A 13372-nucleotide genomic window follows, 5' to 3' on the forward strand; every position below is an offset into this window, starting at 1 on the left:
GTTTAAACCATGGACAAAAACCATGGCATGCCAAGTGTCGCATGCGATATTTCACTACGAAATCAGTCATTTCGTCGATGAAATGATTATTTTGTAAAGAAATGACAACATTTTGTAACTAAATGAACATTTCGTCTACGAAATGATAATTCGTTAACGAAACAGTCATTTTGTCGACGAAATGACCAATTTCGTAACGAAATATTCTGTTTGACACTTGGCGCTCCATGGTTTTTGTCCATGGTTTAGACCATGGTTTTGTTTGTACCACCTTCGTGAATTCGGGCCCATGGGTCTGTAAATGACTTGGTTAACTTGTTGGTTAACTTCTTGATTTGTACATATATCTCAAAGACCATTTCACACATACGTAGATTGTGTCATTTGAATAATGATTCCAACGATGCATCACTGTAGATACTTTAGCAGGACAAATGCCTGATTCTAATTAAGCAAGGTATAATGAACTCATGGTCTATAGAGTCAGGTCAAATTCTGCAGTTTTTCTTTTTCTTTTTAAATTTCATTTTAGTTGTACTGACTGCTGTAGGGCCTAAGTGAGAACTGGTGCAATCCCCCCCACCCCCCCCCCATCCCCCACCTCATGGCAAGATAAACCCATCCCATCAAAGCAGAAGCTTCCATGTATCCAACAATCATTCATGTCTATCCAGAAAATTTTGGCTTCTTGCAAATTGCAATTAAAGGACACGAGTGAGGAATGAGGGAGAGCTACATATCATTTAACCTCTTCCAATTTGCTAATGCCATATTGAGCTCGGCGGGCCTGCCAAAAGCCAATTTGAGCTACGTCAGCAGGGTAAGAGTACATGTAAGTTGTGTATTTATGGATTAGATCCACTTAGAGCCCTCGAGGTGCTGCTTATGCACACAAGTTTTCTTGTGGCCTTGCAACCTTTCAACACAGGTGAGTTGAACTCTTTAATGACTCTACTTTCAGATGTCAAAATCGGGAGATGATGAAAGGAAGATTTTTAAATTCTACTTTTTTGCCTTTTCATTTCATCATATTTCTTCCACTTCATCCCAAAGGCTGAAATCAAAGTGTTTTTTCCCCCAATGAATAATCTGCCATTGTCATTCCGTTTGTTGAATCATAGAAGAATAAATGCATCCAAAAGAGAGGAGTCTTTAGAAATCTGCCTTGAATGCAGAGGCTAGTTATGGAGCGAGAGAAGGAAAGAGAAATTAAATATGTGTATGCTCGTGTGTATATTTGTTGTGTGTGTGTATGTGTGCATTTAAGTTTGTGTCTTGTATGCAGTTTGGGTCATTGTGCTCTTGCATTTTGCACCCCAGCCCAAAAGAAAGAAAAAGAAACAAAAAAATGAAAACAGACTATTATGACACACAGGCAAATGAAACAAACCAATTAAAAGAAAAACCTCTAAGATGTCATTCTTCCCGTTATATTTGTGTTTGCAAAAGTCACTCTTAATTCAAGACATCTGAGAGTAGTGGGAGTGCCCCAATAACTTCCGTTAAAAGCACTCTCGCTAATATTAACACAAGGATTACAGAGGCACAAGAATTAATACCTATTTGACCTTTTTTTTTTGTACAGTAAGCTCCCATTTTGTGTCTCCAAGAGGTAAAACTGCTATTGTGCAATGAACTATATTGGAATAGGGATAAAGATATTTAGATAAGAGAGAGAGAAAGGGAACACATGCCTGAAAAAGTGACAGATTGTCAGAGTGACATAGTGATAATGACTGTAAAATCAGAAATTTTCCCCTGCATGGAACTTTTGCGAGGAGCCAAGATTCATGAAAGTAAACTGCACACAAAATATGCTTTTCTACGCAAAAAAAAAAGCCTGTTGACTCCAATTTACACAATTTTTTTTTTTATGCTCTTAATGTTTCTTGTTTTACAAGATAATTAGGAAACCTATCTCCAGCAGAAATGAAACATTGTGAAAGAAATCAGTTGCTGTGTTGAGAAAAATGGTTCAAGAATATGATCTGAGGTTCTGTTGTAGAGTTTTACTCTATTTAGAGCAAGAAGAATAAAATACTTGTTGATATGTTTGAATATGATATGCTCAGATTCCACCATGTGCGAGTAATTGATATATGCTTTCCTACCTGCTCATCTTCATATGGCAAGGTACATTGTACATGAAGTGTAGATGCCTGTTGAGCCCATTGAACTCTATGGCATAGAGTCTGCAGGGTTATAAAACAAAGCAATAAGTTATATGGACATGTTTTCAATATATCATATGATTTTTAAGAGAAATTGAATACAGGTATTGTATTTGCTTGTCTATGATGTAGAATTGGCCATGTTTCTGCATGGGACTTCCCTCAAAGTACTGTATGCTCTGTCATTTTCGCATACTGATATTTTTGCGAATGACGACGTCACAGACATTTTCGTGAGATGTTGTTTTGCGATTTGACACTGAGGCAATCGCAAGTGCACTATTACTTCAAAACATTTTTGCGTTTTGTTAAATTCACGATCTAACAGTGATTTGCAAAATTCACAAAAATCAAACCCGTGCGAAAATAATAGCTTATAAATACTGTAATGTGTTGCTGAAAAGTTGGGCCTTATATGTCCAAATGGAGGTGTACTAAGGGGAGGTGGAGTCATCGGTGATAGTTTGGAGTACATCAAGTACCATAATTGAGAAGCAATTGAAATCAAATTTGGTGGTCATGATGGCATTGAGGTATAGATGTAGAGACATGATTTTTGTGTTTGCCAGACAAAGCATTGCCATGGTAACCACAATTTTACCAAACCCTTGTGAATCGTATGACTTTCCCAGATATGTATTGTCTTCTTTTTTTAGGTGTAGATATGCAAGACACCATAGGAGTTTAAGCTGCAGGAACGGGGGTATTTTATCACCCGTAATAGTTCTAGTTCACCTAGTGACCAGTCAGTAACCGATGGGAAATATCAAATACTGTAATACGAGGAATGTTTGCATGCATTTTAATTTCGCGAATTTCGCTAAAGCCGAGTTTCGCGAAATTAAAATGCATGCTAAAGATCTTGTCTACACTATATGCATTTAATGTTAGAGGCAACTCGCAAAAATTTCATGCTGCAAATAAGGCCGTCGGCTCCCATTTGCGAAAAATTCATGCCACAAAAATATTGTGTTTTATAGTATTGGAGTTGCAGTGTTTAAAAGTCCATGGATTTACAGAACTGGGGACTGAACGTGGTCTTTGTTGTCACGAGAATCGAAAGAGCCAAATGCTGTCAATGTAATGCAATAATAATCCTTTCCAAAAATACATCTCTCCATCAGTGGGTGAGATGATATGACAAGCTCTTCTCTGCTGAAGTTTTGTTGTTGTTTTTGCTTGTCTTTTACAAATATCACTGGATTTAAGAAATATTCGAATGGTCCAATTTGGTATGCACGATACTCATGCGCCGTACCTCGCACCTTTAAGCATACCATCCACAGATGATGCCAGCTGCAAGACATTAAGACATTTTAACCCTGGCCTCCTGGCATTCCAAATTCAGAAATCTATGTTTTTGGGCCGGATGCATAAACGCTAGCAATTGCTTGTGCTAGCCTTTTACTCGAATCCGTATGCATAAAAACAAGCAATTGCTTGCGAGCAGAAGCTTTTGCTAGCAAGCACAAGCAATTGCTTGCTGCCCGCAAGCAATTGCTTAGAGGCCAAGCGTTTACTTAAAAACGTATGCATAAAACATACCTTTTGCTAGTTCTTGCTAGCAATTGCTTACGATTTTCCAAGCTCTGTAAAATGAGCTTGAGCTTTTGCTTAACTGGGACGTTCCCTTTTAAGTATCATTTTCATATTCATGAAAGAAAAACCACACTTGTGAAGAAGTGGTATAAATCTACAAGAAATTACTCATAAGTAGAGTAAGAAACTTTTTCATTTCAACAACGGGAATGTCCAGTGATTAGCACGCAAAATATGATGAAAAACAGGTAGGACGTCTGACTTCGGTGGAGAGCAAAGAGACCTGTCTCCACGTGCGATCTGGAAGATCCGGGCTACTGTAAGCAGTGGTGGAATCAGCCAGTAATACATGTGTGTGTGTAGTTGTGTGTATGCGTCTGTGTGTGCATTTATGAGTGTCATTTCATAGCTCTTCTGCTATGTCAGGAAATGTTTCCGCACACACATGCCCCTTCAAATACATGCAGCCACACTCCTTTGTTCTTGTGTTCGCACAGGCGTGACGTCCCTTTTGTTGAAAACGCAAGCAATTGCTTGTGCGGGACAAGCAAAAGGTATAAGCACAAGCAAAAGGTTATGCATATGGATTTAAGCTATTGCTTGAGCTAGACCTTTTGCTAGACGAGCTTGTGCTTTTGCTTAAAACAATTGCTTACAAGCAATTGCTTGTTTTATGCATTCGGCCCTTTGTCTGTTTGCTGTCCTAAATGCCTGTCTTTGGTTGTGTTTTTATTTTGTAAAGCATTTTAATCCAATTTTCCATTTCTGAAAACTTTGTAGGTTCATTAAAGTTACAGGAGTGAAGATTCACTTGTTATGAAACTTAAACATGTATCATTATGCCAACGGGCTTAGGTTTTTATTAGTGATATTTTACCTTGTGACAACTTTATCCACAGAAACAGGAGAGAATATTTCTCAACCACAAATCTTGATTCCCAGAATTCAATTTTTGTTAAAATTTACATTTCCTATTCAACTCAGCAAGTTCTGTTAGAGGTAAAATGAGTTATATACAGGCTCTCCTTGGAGAATAATCTTATGAAGATTTCTCAGTAGCTGTGTGACATGATAAAAAACAAACAAACGAACAAAACCAATTCCTCTTGATTTAAAAGATGATGTATCATCTCTGATTCAGGAAGACATACATACAGTCCCCAAGTAAAAAGTCTGCAATGGTCATGAGAAAACCAGTTCATGTCATCAAGTCAGAAACTGTTTTTGTGGTTGATCTGAGTTTGTATATTTAGATTTCATTCATCATCCATATATCTTTGCTCAAGTCAATTTTCAAGCACAATGTACTCGCCTGCCCACTCAACTGATATTACCAGTCAATGGACATTTGTACTTGCCAGGTGAGGAGCTTGTAATATACTCTGTGGTATTAAACAATTCTGATCGCCAGCCATTTTTTGTTGTTGTTGATGTTATCTGAAATGATAATGGTACTGATAAGAGCTTTACAGGCCAATAACTAGGAAGGGTTCCATGGAATCCCCCCCCCCCCCCCCCCGTTTGCTCCTGTATATTACTTAGTATTTGTAAAATAACAAATGAACACAAACTTGAACTAAGAAGGTACACTTTTCCTAATTCTTAACCCCCCCCCCCCATAAAAATTCTAGTTACAGGTCTGACTTAATTCAAGCAGACACAGCATTGCACCCCTTGTTTTTGTCATTGTTTTGTCAAAATGAAATATGTATATATATATTTTCTTTTTTTACACTTGACAATTGCCCTGGCTTGTCTCTCAAATTTTTCATATCACATCAGCCGTGAAAGGGAAACTCTTTCCCCGAGTGTAATGTGATATGTTTGCTTGTCAAGTTGTCAGTTTGAGTCAACCACGAAATGTCTGTCTCTTCAATACTTCGTACAGTTTCTTAAATCAAATAGATAATGTAATGAAATGGATATGTACTTAGTATGTTGTCTTTTCTTATGCTATTTTGTAAAGAGTGTTAGTCCCTGTTTTCAGCTAACAATTCCCTTTTTGAGTTATTAAAGCTAGTTGTCACTCGTAAAAATTAGTTCTTTTTTTCTGCATTTTGTTTCAAAATACAGAAGGAAATTAAAAAAGAAAATGAAATCAAATGACTTGTTATGAAGTAGGTGGTTCTTTTTTCCAGCGTGATGTAGGAGAAGAACTTCTTTTGTGACCATTTTTTTTCCTGATCAGTGAATACGGTCAAGTGAACATAATGAAAAAAAAAAAGCACTCAAGCAAGCACATCAATCTTCTTCTGTAAAGATTTTGCACTATTTTGTCATCAAAATTTTCTAAAATGCCTACCTAATATGAAATTACTGTGCTGATTCTTTACTTATTTTTTATTTTCTACTTAAGCTTTATAGTACATTGTTTTTACATAATTTAAATCAAGCCGCTTATCAGCTCAGATTACTCAGGCAAAAAAAAGAGTGATTTTTAGGTGGACCAGCAGAAAAAAAGAAGCGTCCAAATTGTATCTTACCTCCCTGCAGCTAATCAGGACCCACAATAGCGTGCAAGCTGGATGCAGTCACATTGTACATTTCATAAAATTTGATATGAACGTTCTTCCTCAGCGACTTACGAAATGACATATGGCCAAATTTTGTGCCTGGATAAACAAAATAATTCTCATATTGCAGGGAATAAATATTATGATCGAGGTGTTTCTGAAGTAAAGAAAACCGTGCTAATCCATATCAAATTACACATTTTGTGCCAACAACTGAATTATGTCTTGCAAAGAAAGTTATGATTGTGTTTGAATTAGCCTTCTTTCCAGACTTCTTTAATAATCCTGATTGATAAATGTAATGTGTAAGTGGGAAATCTTAGTTTACGTGAAACTTTCCTGAATGTTTTATTGTCAAAAACTGTTTACACACTTACTCTCTGATTATCACCTCACAGAACAGCGTTGTATGCAATAGCTGATCCATTTGTAGCATTTTTTGTGAGATCAGAATTCAAGTGCACAATATTTGGAAAAATGAATGAAGCAATGGAATAGAATAATTCATATGTCTATTGGGTATTAACACTTGCCAGTTGTTGAAAGGAAATTTTATTGTTGTGATTCTACAAAATTCAAGCAAACAGAATATCTACGTGAATTTCAAAGAACTGTTTTTCTGGCAAAAGAAGCCAGTGAATCCTGTTTTCAAGCATTGTCCATAGTTGTGACTAAAACCTTACAAAGAGGCCTATCATCAACATCTATGAATCAAAATGAACTGTTTCACACATGACCAATTATCATACCCCATCCTCTTAGCCTGGCTTGCAAGGTCAGATGTAAGAGTGCTCATTACAGTCTCCTGTCTATTTTATTTCTCATAAATTGAATTTGCAATTGTGCCCTTTGTCTAGTCATGGTATGTATGTAGAGCTCGAAAAATTCATTAATATCTAGCTAGTTATTTGAACAAGTCAGATTTGTTACTACATTGTAGTTTAAGAATTTCTAGAGTATTGTAACACATTTTTCCAACATTTTAAGGAAAGTTAGCCCTGACTTTTTGTTGTTGAGATTGTACCTTTTTAAGCAAGGTACTAGCTACTATATTTCTCAAAGATCCTATTTTCCAGAATCAGTGGCGGATCCAGGCGGAGGTGCACTACTGAATTCCTGGATCCGCCCCTGAGAATGGTCCAATCATGGTTGGGCAGTGTATCATAATTGAAATCAATCTTACAATCAATTATGATCTTTCATGAGATGGTGGTGCGCATCAGCTTCACATCACATTTAAGGTTATTTCTGGCGTATGGTTGTTTTCTTCTTGCTCTAATAATTTTGAGATTGATCGCAGGCGTACACTCCTCCCCCCCCCCCCCCCACTTTGTGGCTTTTGTGGTGTCAGATGATATCAACTGACATTTAAGTCAATGCTTCAGTACAGTATGGGTGATATATGGTCACAGTAAAGTATAAGTGTGACCTTTCTGATAATCTATAGGGCAACCACTCAGCTCATTAATGATTTAGTGGGTGAGATATCAATCTTTGATGAAAAATTGGTGTTAGAGTCGGCAGAATGGATGATTACCAACATTTTACAAGTTTGCAATTTGAGATAGAGTAAAACTTATGTATTTCTATGTATACCTGTAGAAACCATGTACTAAAGTATTGCTACATGATTGATACGATGTAGTTAAAGTATGACAAACTCCATGCAGTGACTGTAAGAAGACTTAACCCGTTGAGGATGGACTGATTTTGCAACAACACGCATACCTGCCCAACGTATCCGAGCAATTACCCCCAGAGGGCAATTACCCCCCCCCCCCCCCTGGTTAGTGGTAAGGTTAGAGTTAAGATTAGGGTTAGGGTTGGGTTTAGTGTTAGGAGTTTGGGTTATGGTTAGGATTAGTTCCAGGATTAGGATTAGGATTAGGGACAGGGAAAGGTCCGGGGTAATTGCCCAGGGGGTAATTGCCCTAGACCCCCTGCCCAAGTATACTCGGGACTCGTCTTAAATGAGTTAAGAGCTCACAGAAAGATATTGTAGAATATTTGAGATTGCAAACAAATAATGGGAGGAAAAAAAGAAGAAGTTGAAAGAAAGAGCTATTTCAGAACCAGAGAGAAGTGTTAAAGTTAATTATTCTGAAATTATGTTCACATATTCACCTCTAGAGAGGGTAGAAAGTAAAATCGCACATAGCATTTGGAATTCATACCTAATTGCTAACAGATAGTCCGATTTTCCTAATACAATCTATATTCATTGAGTATTTCAGTAATCTTTCTGATTTGACTGAATTCAGGATTTATAAGATGAAAATATTTTGATAGACACTTCCCCTTTAATGTCCTGGCTTAACCCCATTATGGTAAGCGCCATGTCATTCTTTGGAACAAATGGGCACTTCAGTGAAGTACTTGTGCACGCGATAGAAAAGCATTTAGTAATGGCTCATTCTGTTTGGAGATTATGGTTCATTGCGAGTTAATTGGTGGTTAAAGATCATAAACTCTTGGGGCATCATTTACAAATGTCATGCTCAGTGTCGTGTTGAGAAATAGAAAAGTGATTAATATGTGAGCATAGATTTGTTATATCTATATCTCAATATATGCAAATCAATTCATTACGATTCCTTGTATCAATAACATTTGTGCTATTTCATCTGCACTTGATAGTTTTGCGCACTAGTGTGAATTCAGTGCTGGTTTATGTACATAAATGTTGAGGTTTCATTGGAGTTTGAGGGAGGGGAGAAGGCGCCTATGCAATCTGATTTGTTATCTCCTAGTCCGAAAAGACTGCTAGAAGTCTTGATCACAATGGCAACAGCAGATTTCACATGATTGATCATATTAACCCATTGCTTCTGAGATTACTCAAATTCCCATTGCTTCAAGACAGGGGACACCTGATTCCCGTAGACAATGGGTTAAAGGGCATATATATAAAAAAGGGTTAGTTTCTGAAATGCGATCACGCCTGAAGTACCAAACTAGCAAGACGAGGGTTCGTTATCGCACAGCAAATAGGTCCCGCTGCTACCAGCGAGCTCTTGAGCGAATCTCTAGTTTGAAGAGAGAAAATATCCCAGTGTTTTGATTAGTACGGAAAGGCTTTGGGGAAGCTGCTGATATAAAGATCATGTTTGTGTTTGGCTGCTATGATGGAACTCTTTAGTTTTCTCCTTTTTTTTTTGCTTATTTTCTTTTGATAATTTAGTGAAAGTAAAGGAAAGTGCGAAAGAGGGGTCATAATGGTCCAGGAGAAAAGGGAAAAGGAAAACAAAGCCTAGATACCTGAATAGGAAAGGACAAGCATAGAAATCTTAGCAATGGTCAGTGAAACAGGAAATACATAGATTTTCAGTAAAGCCCAGTGCAGTCAGTTATCATCAATTTGAGGAGAAAGATACTACTGCTAGAAAGTGACTGCCAATTAAATGACAGTTATGTCTCATTGTATGACAAAAACAAAACTACACCAAACCTCCCCCCCCCCCAAAAAAAAAAAAAAACAAACCAACAACACCAAAACAATACAAAAACACAAACAAAACAAAAACACCAACTTACAGAAGGAAGCGCAATTTACAACATAAAGATATAGCATTTTTTGTGTTTCTTGTACATCTTTTATCCCTCTTCTAGATCATCTTTTTATAACATTTGATGTTGTCTTTATGTCAGATTTCCCATTTCCCATTCTCACAGGGAGATACATAAACATTACAAATTGTGGAGTTTGAGCTTTCTGTTCACACTGGAACAAAAATTATATCATCACAGCAATAGAGAAAAATATAGAGTGCTACCATAATATGGGCAGCTAGATGGTTTATTTTCTGCACATCTCTTTGGCTGTGATGTATCAGTACTTTATCAGTCAATGTCACAACTTTTCAATCTTTATATAAATACCTCAATTCATGGACTCAGTTTTCCTCTCTTACTCTATCCCCCACCTTTTGTTTTCCTTTTCTCTCATCATTTTTCACCATTTTTTTTTGTTGTTGTTTAGACATCGGATTCAACTAGATAGATAAAAGCTACTTAATATTTTTTTTTTTCCAAGAAAGGTCACCATTTTGTATTTCACTCACTGATTCTCTGATCATTCACAGTAGGGTCAAGTAATCCAAACCTATACATAAATTTCCTGTGTAAGCTAAATCTCCTGTTTCAGATTAAAAAAAAAAATAGGTAACAGAATTTTCTTTTTAATATTGCTGTCAAGAAAAATGCTGCTTATCAGTCCCAGTTTGGGTCCTAAGACATGTTTTTTCCTTCCTCCTGTGAGCCAGGATGAGATGCCCAGTTTCCAGCCTGTGCCAGATATCCCCCTAGAAACTAGGTCAGGTTAGCAACTGAAAACACTGGACCTGTGTGATTTCTCCCCTCTTGTAGAGAACAGAAATGGAATTCAGTCAGAGAGATGTTTAATGACAGGTTACTGGATGGACATACACGCATATTGTACATATAAGTTGTGTTCACACAACGTTTCCGATCTGAAAGTTTAGCTCAAAGTTTTAAACTTCAATGATAAGCTCCCTGTTTTAAAATAGCACCACGAAGACGCACTCAAAATTTAGCTATCATATAGATTACTCATTGATAAGAACAATAAGATTTCTCAGGGTTTTTGCCCTATCCACAAACTGCACAGGATCCCACTTGTAGTGTAGCATCGTATGGACACTATGATCAACAAACTTGAAAGTTAGCTTGACCTATCCATCAATTGTATTCTCCCTCAGCTTCTTGGTCAACCTCCAGAGTTCAAATGAAACTATTGTTTCTAACTCACTTCATACATCCATGCACCTGTTTAACTGAATTTGTGTTGTTTATTGAGAAGGAATTAAAGCACCAAACAATATTTGTTTGATGAAACAAAAGTTAATATGATCATTTCATGATCTTATCATTCAGGCATATGATTGTGGCCCAATTGAGCAAGGGAGACTGCTTGATGTGCACAAATATTTCACATCATGCATGTGAGTCTGAACGGCAGGAGCACATTATGTGTGAAATTACTAAGGTCTGTGAAATTCTGCATAATATGGTACATCTATCATTTGAAACATGTGTTCAGTAAGTTCCAGTCTCAGCATATAGGAGACGGTGAATTCCATCAATTATTAGATGAAATCATGTCAACTTCCTGGCAGTTTTGCTAGTTGTGGTATTCATCTCAGAGGTAATAATTGTTGATGATGATGGTGATGATGGTAATAATGTAATGTCATTATAATGACAACGACGATGACACTGTCATAGATTGTAATGATGGTGCAATACGGAAAATACTGAAAGAAGCAACAATAGATAAATTTCCTTAGCAGTAGTACTTGTCAAATTAGAATTGACCATCTTGCTTCTGTGACATCTTTACTGCTTGAAATAATCTAATGCTCAGATCAGAACATAGCAAAAACATGGATTGCTTTTTCAATTCAAACCTATTGTAAAAAAAAAGCCCCCCCCCCCCCCGCAACTCTTGAAACAAACAAAAAAAAAAACCAAATAGGCCTATATGCAGTGGCATTTGCCCTTTAAAATAGATCAATCTAAGGTGACCATTACCCTTGTTATGCATGTGTGTCCAGGAGAATGAAGATATTAAGACGAACTGACAGTGATTCCTCATTCCCTGTGTCTTATGGATGGCTTGTCAATCGTTTGGCTCATTAGCGAGGTGACTCTTCGGAACTGAAAGCGCTCGGCTAATCTCCGTGATTCACCGTCAATGTGTCAATATGAGTGAGAGGGCAAGAGAGCGATAGCGATCGAGGGAGGCACGATTAACGGTAGAGGGCAGTAGATTGCCGTCAACTATGTGCAGGATGAGATTTTCTTGCTCACCAAGTAAAAGGGGGAACGAGAGAAGCTTGATATTCTGCCAAAATGTCAGTGTGTCACATGTGACTTTCACCTCCAAGAACAGCCAAGCTACTCAAGGTGCATGAACATTATTTCATCATGTAGTCTGGAAGTCGTAACAGGTGGCTGCAATCCACAGTGTTAGTGTTGTTGTTGAATGGCATAGTGCTTTCCTTCTTGAAAAAGGATCACATCTGATTTATGACATTTTTTGCTACACATGGAAGTGAGCACTTGAACAGTGAAACAGCAAAATAAGATGACAACAAAATATTTCAAAGCATAATCATGATTCTGATTTGGGCAATTTGATAGTAATGAATGATTAGTGATTATTACGCTCCCATCTTCACATTTGTTGTTTTATTTCTCTCAGATGAGCTGGACATGGCCACACAAACTCAATCCTCCTCCCGTGAGAAGGCAGAGCCTCCCTCTGTTAGCATACAGCAGGAAAATCACACCAACCTGGTCCTGTCCAGGTCAGCCGGAGGTCAGAAGTCAAACTTGGATGACCCCCAGGCCCACAAGGAGCAAGTCAAAGTGATTGCCTCCGACCTGGACGACAAGATTGCTGCCCTACAGAAGCAGGTCAGAGTTCACAGCTGGGAGTAGTGAAGTTGCGATGCGATGACTGAAGCCTTTCGGCAAAATTTTGATATTGGAAGCATACCTCAAGAATATTGTGTGTCACATCTTATAAAATTAGAAAGTTGACAGTGAATTCATCTTTTCAAGGGGGAGGGGTTTGAGTCCTTGATCTTGCTAGTACAATCCTTTTCCAGAAGTTAATGAATATAAAAAATTGCAACTTTTGCCTTAATTGATAAACATAATAATAAAGGATATTTATATTGCGCAGCTACTATTATACTCTACTGCGTATTACAAAATAACATACATACAAGAAATTTAAACATGAAATACGTTACTTCAAGAGATGACTTTTTAACTTGACCTCAAACTCAATTCCTCCTCAATGTCTTGAAATACTTTTGTACCTGTGGTTTCAAAGAATTCAGGTAATGACCAATTCATTTCAATTCATTTATTTCCACAGGGTAAATAAAAAAAAATACAAACTTTTCAATGAGCACAACTTCATCATGCAAGATGTAATGAATATATAAAATGTGGGGGAATCAACAATAGGCCATAATGACGTTTCAAAGTCTGATCCCTGTCAATATTTGACAGATTTGAATAAATTGTTTCCTTTTAATTTTTACCCATGCAACTGTCAAGTGACAATGACTGATGTCAGCAACATTGATATTGAATCACCGCGGTACTGAGTATAAG

The 13372-nt window shown here is 37.3% G+C and overlaps 1 protein-coding gene across 1 annotated transcript in view; it reads left to right on the forward strand.

Annotated features, from left to right (window-relative positions):
• LOC140227602 (uncharacterized) overlaps window positions 1–13372 on the forward strand; it is a 206198-nt gene that overhangs the window by 76935 nt on the left and 115891 nt on the right. The window contains exon 4 of the mRNA XM_072308019.1: window positions 12447–12661. Within this exon, the coding sequence (XP_072164120.1) occupies window positions 12447–12661 (215 nt within the window). The remainder of the gene's footprint in view (window positions 1–12446; window positions 12662–13372) is intronic.

This window comes from Diadema setosum, chromosome 4, assembly GCF_964275005.1.
Source record: "Diadema setosum chromosome 4, eeDiaSeto1, whole genome shotgun sequence".
NCBI lineage: Eukaryota > Metazoa > Echinodermata > Echinoidea > Diadematoida > Diadematidae > Diadema > Diadema setosum.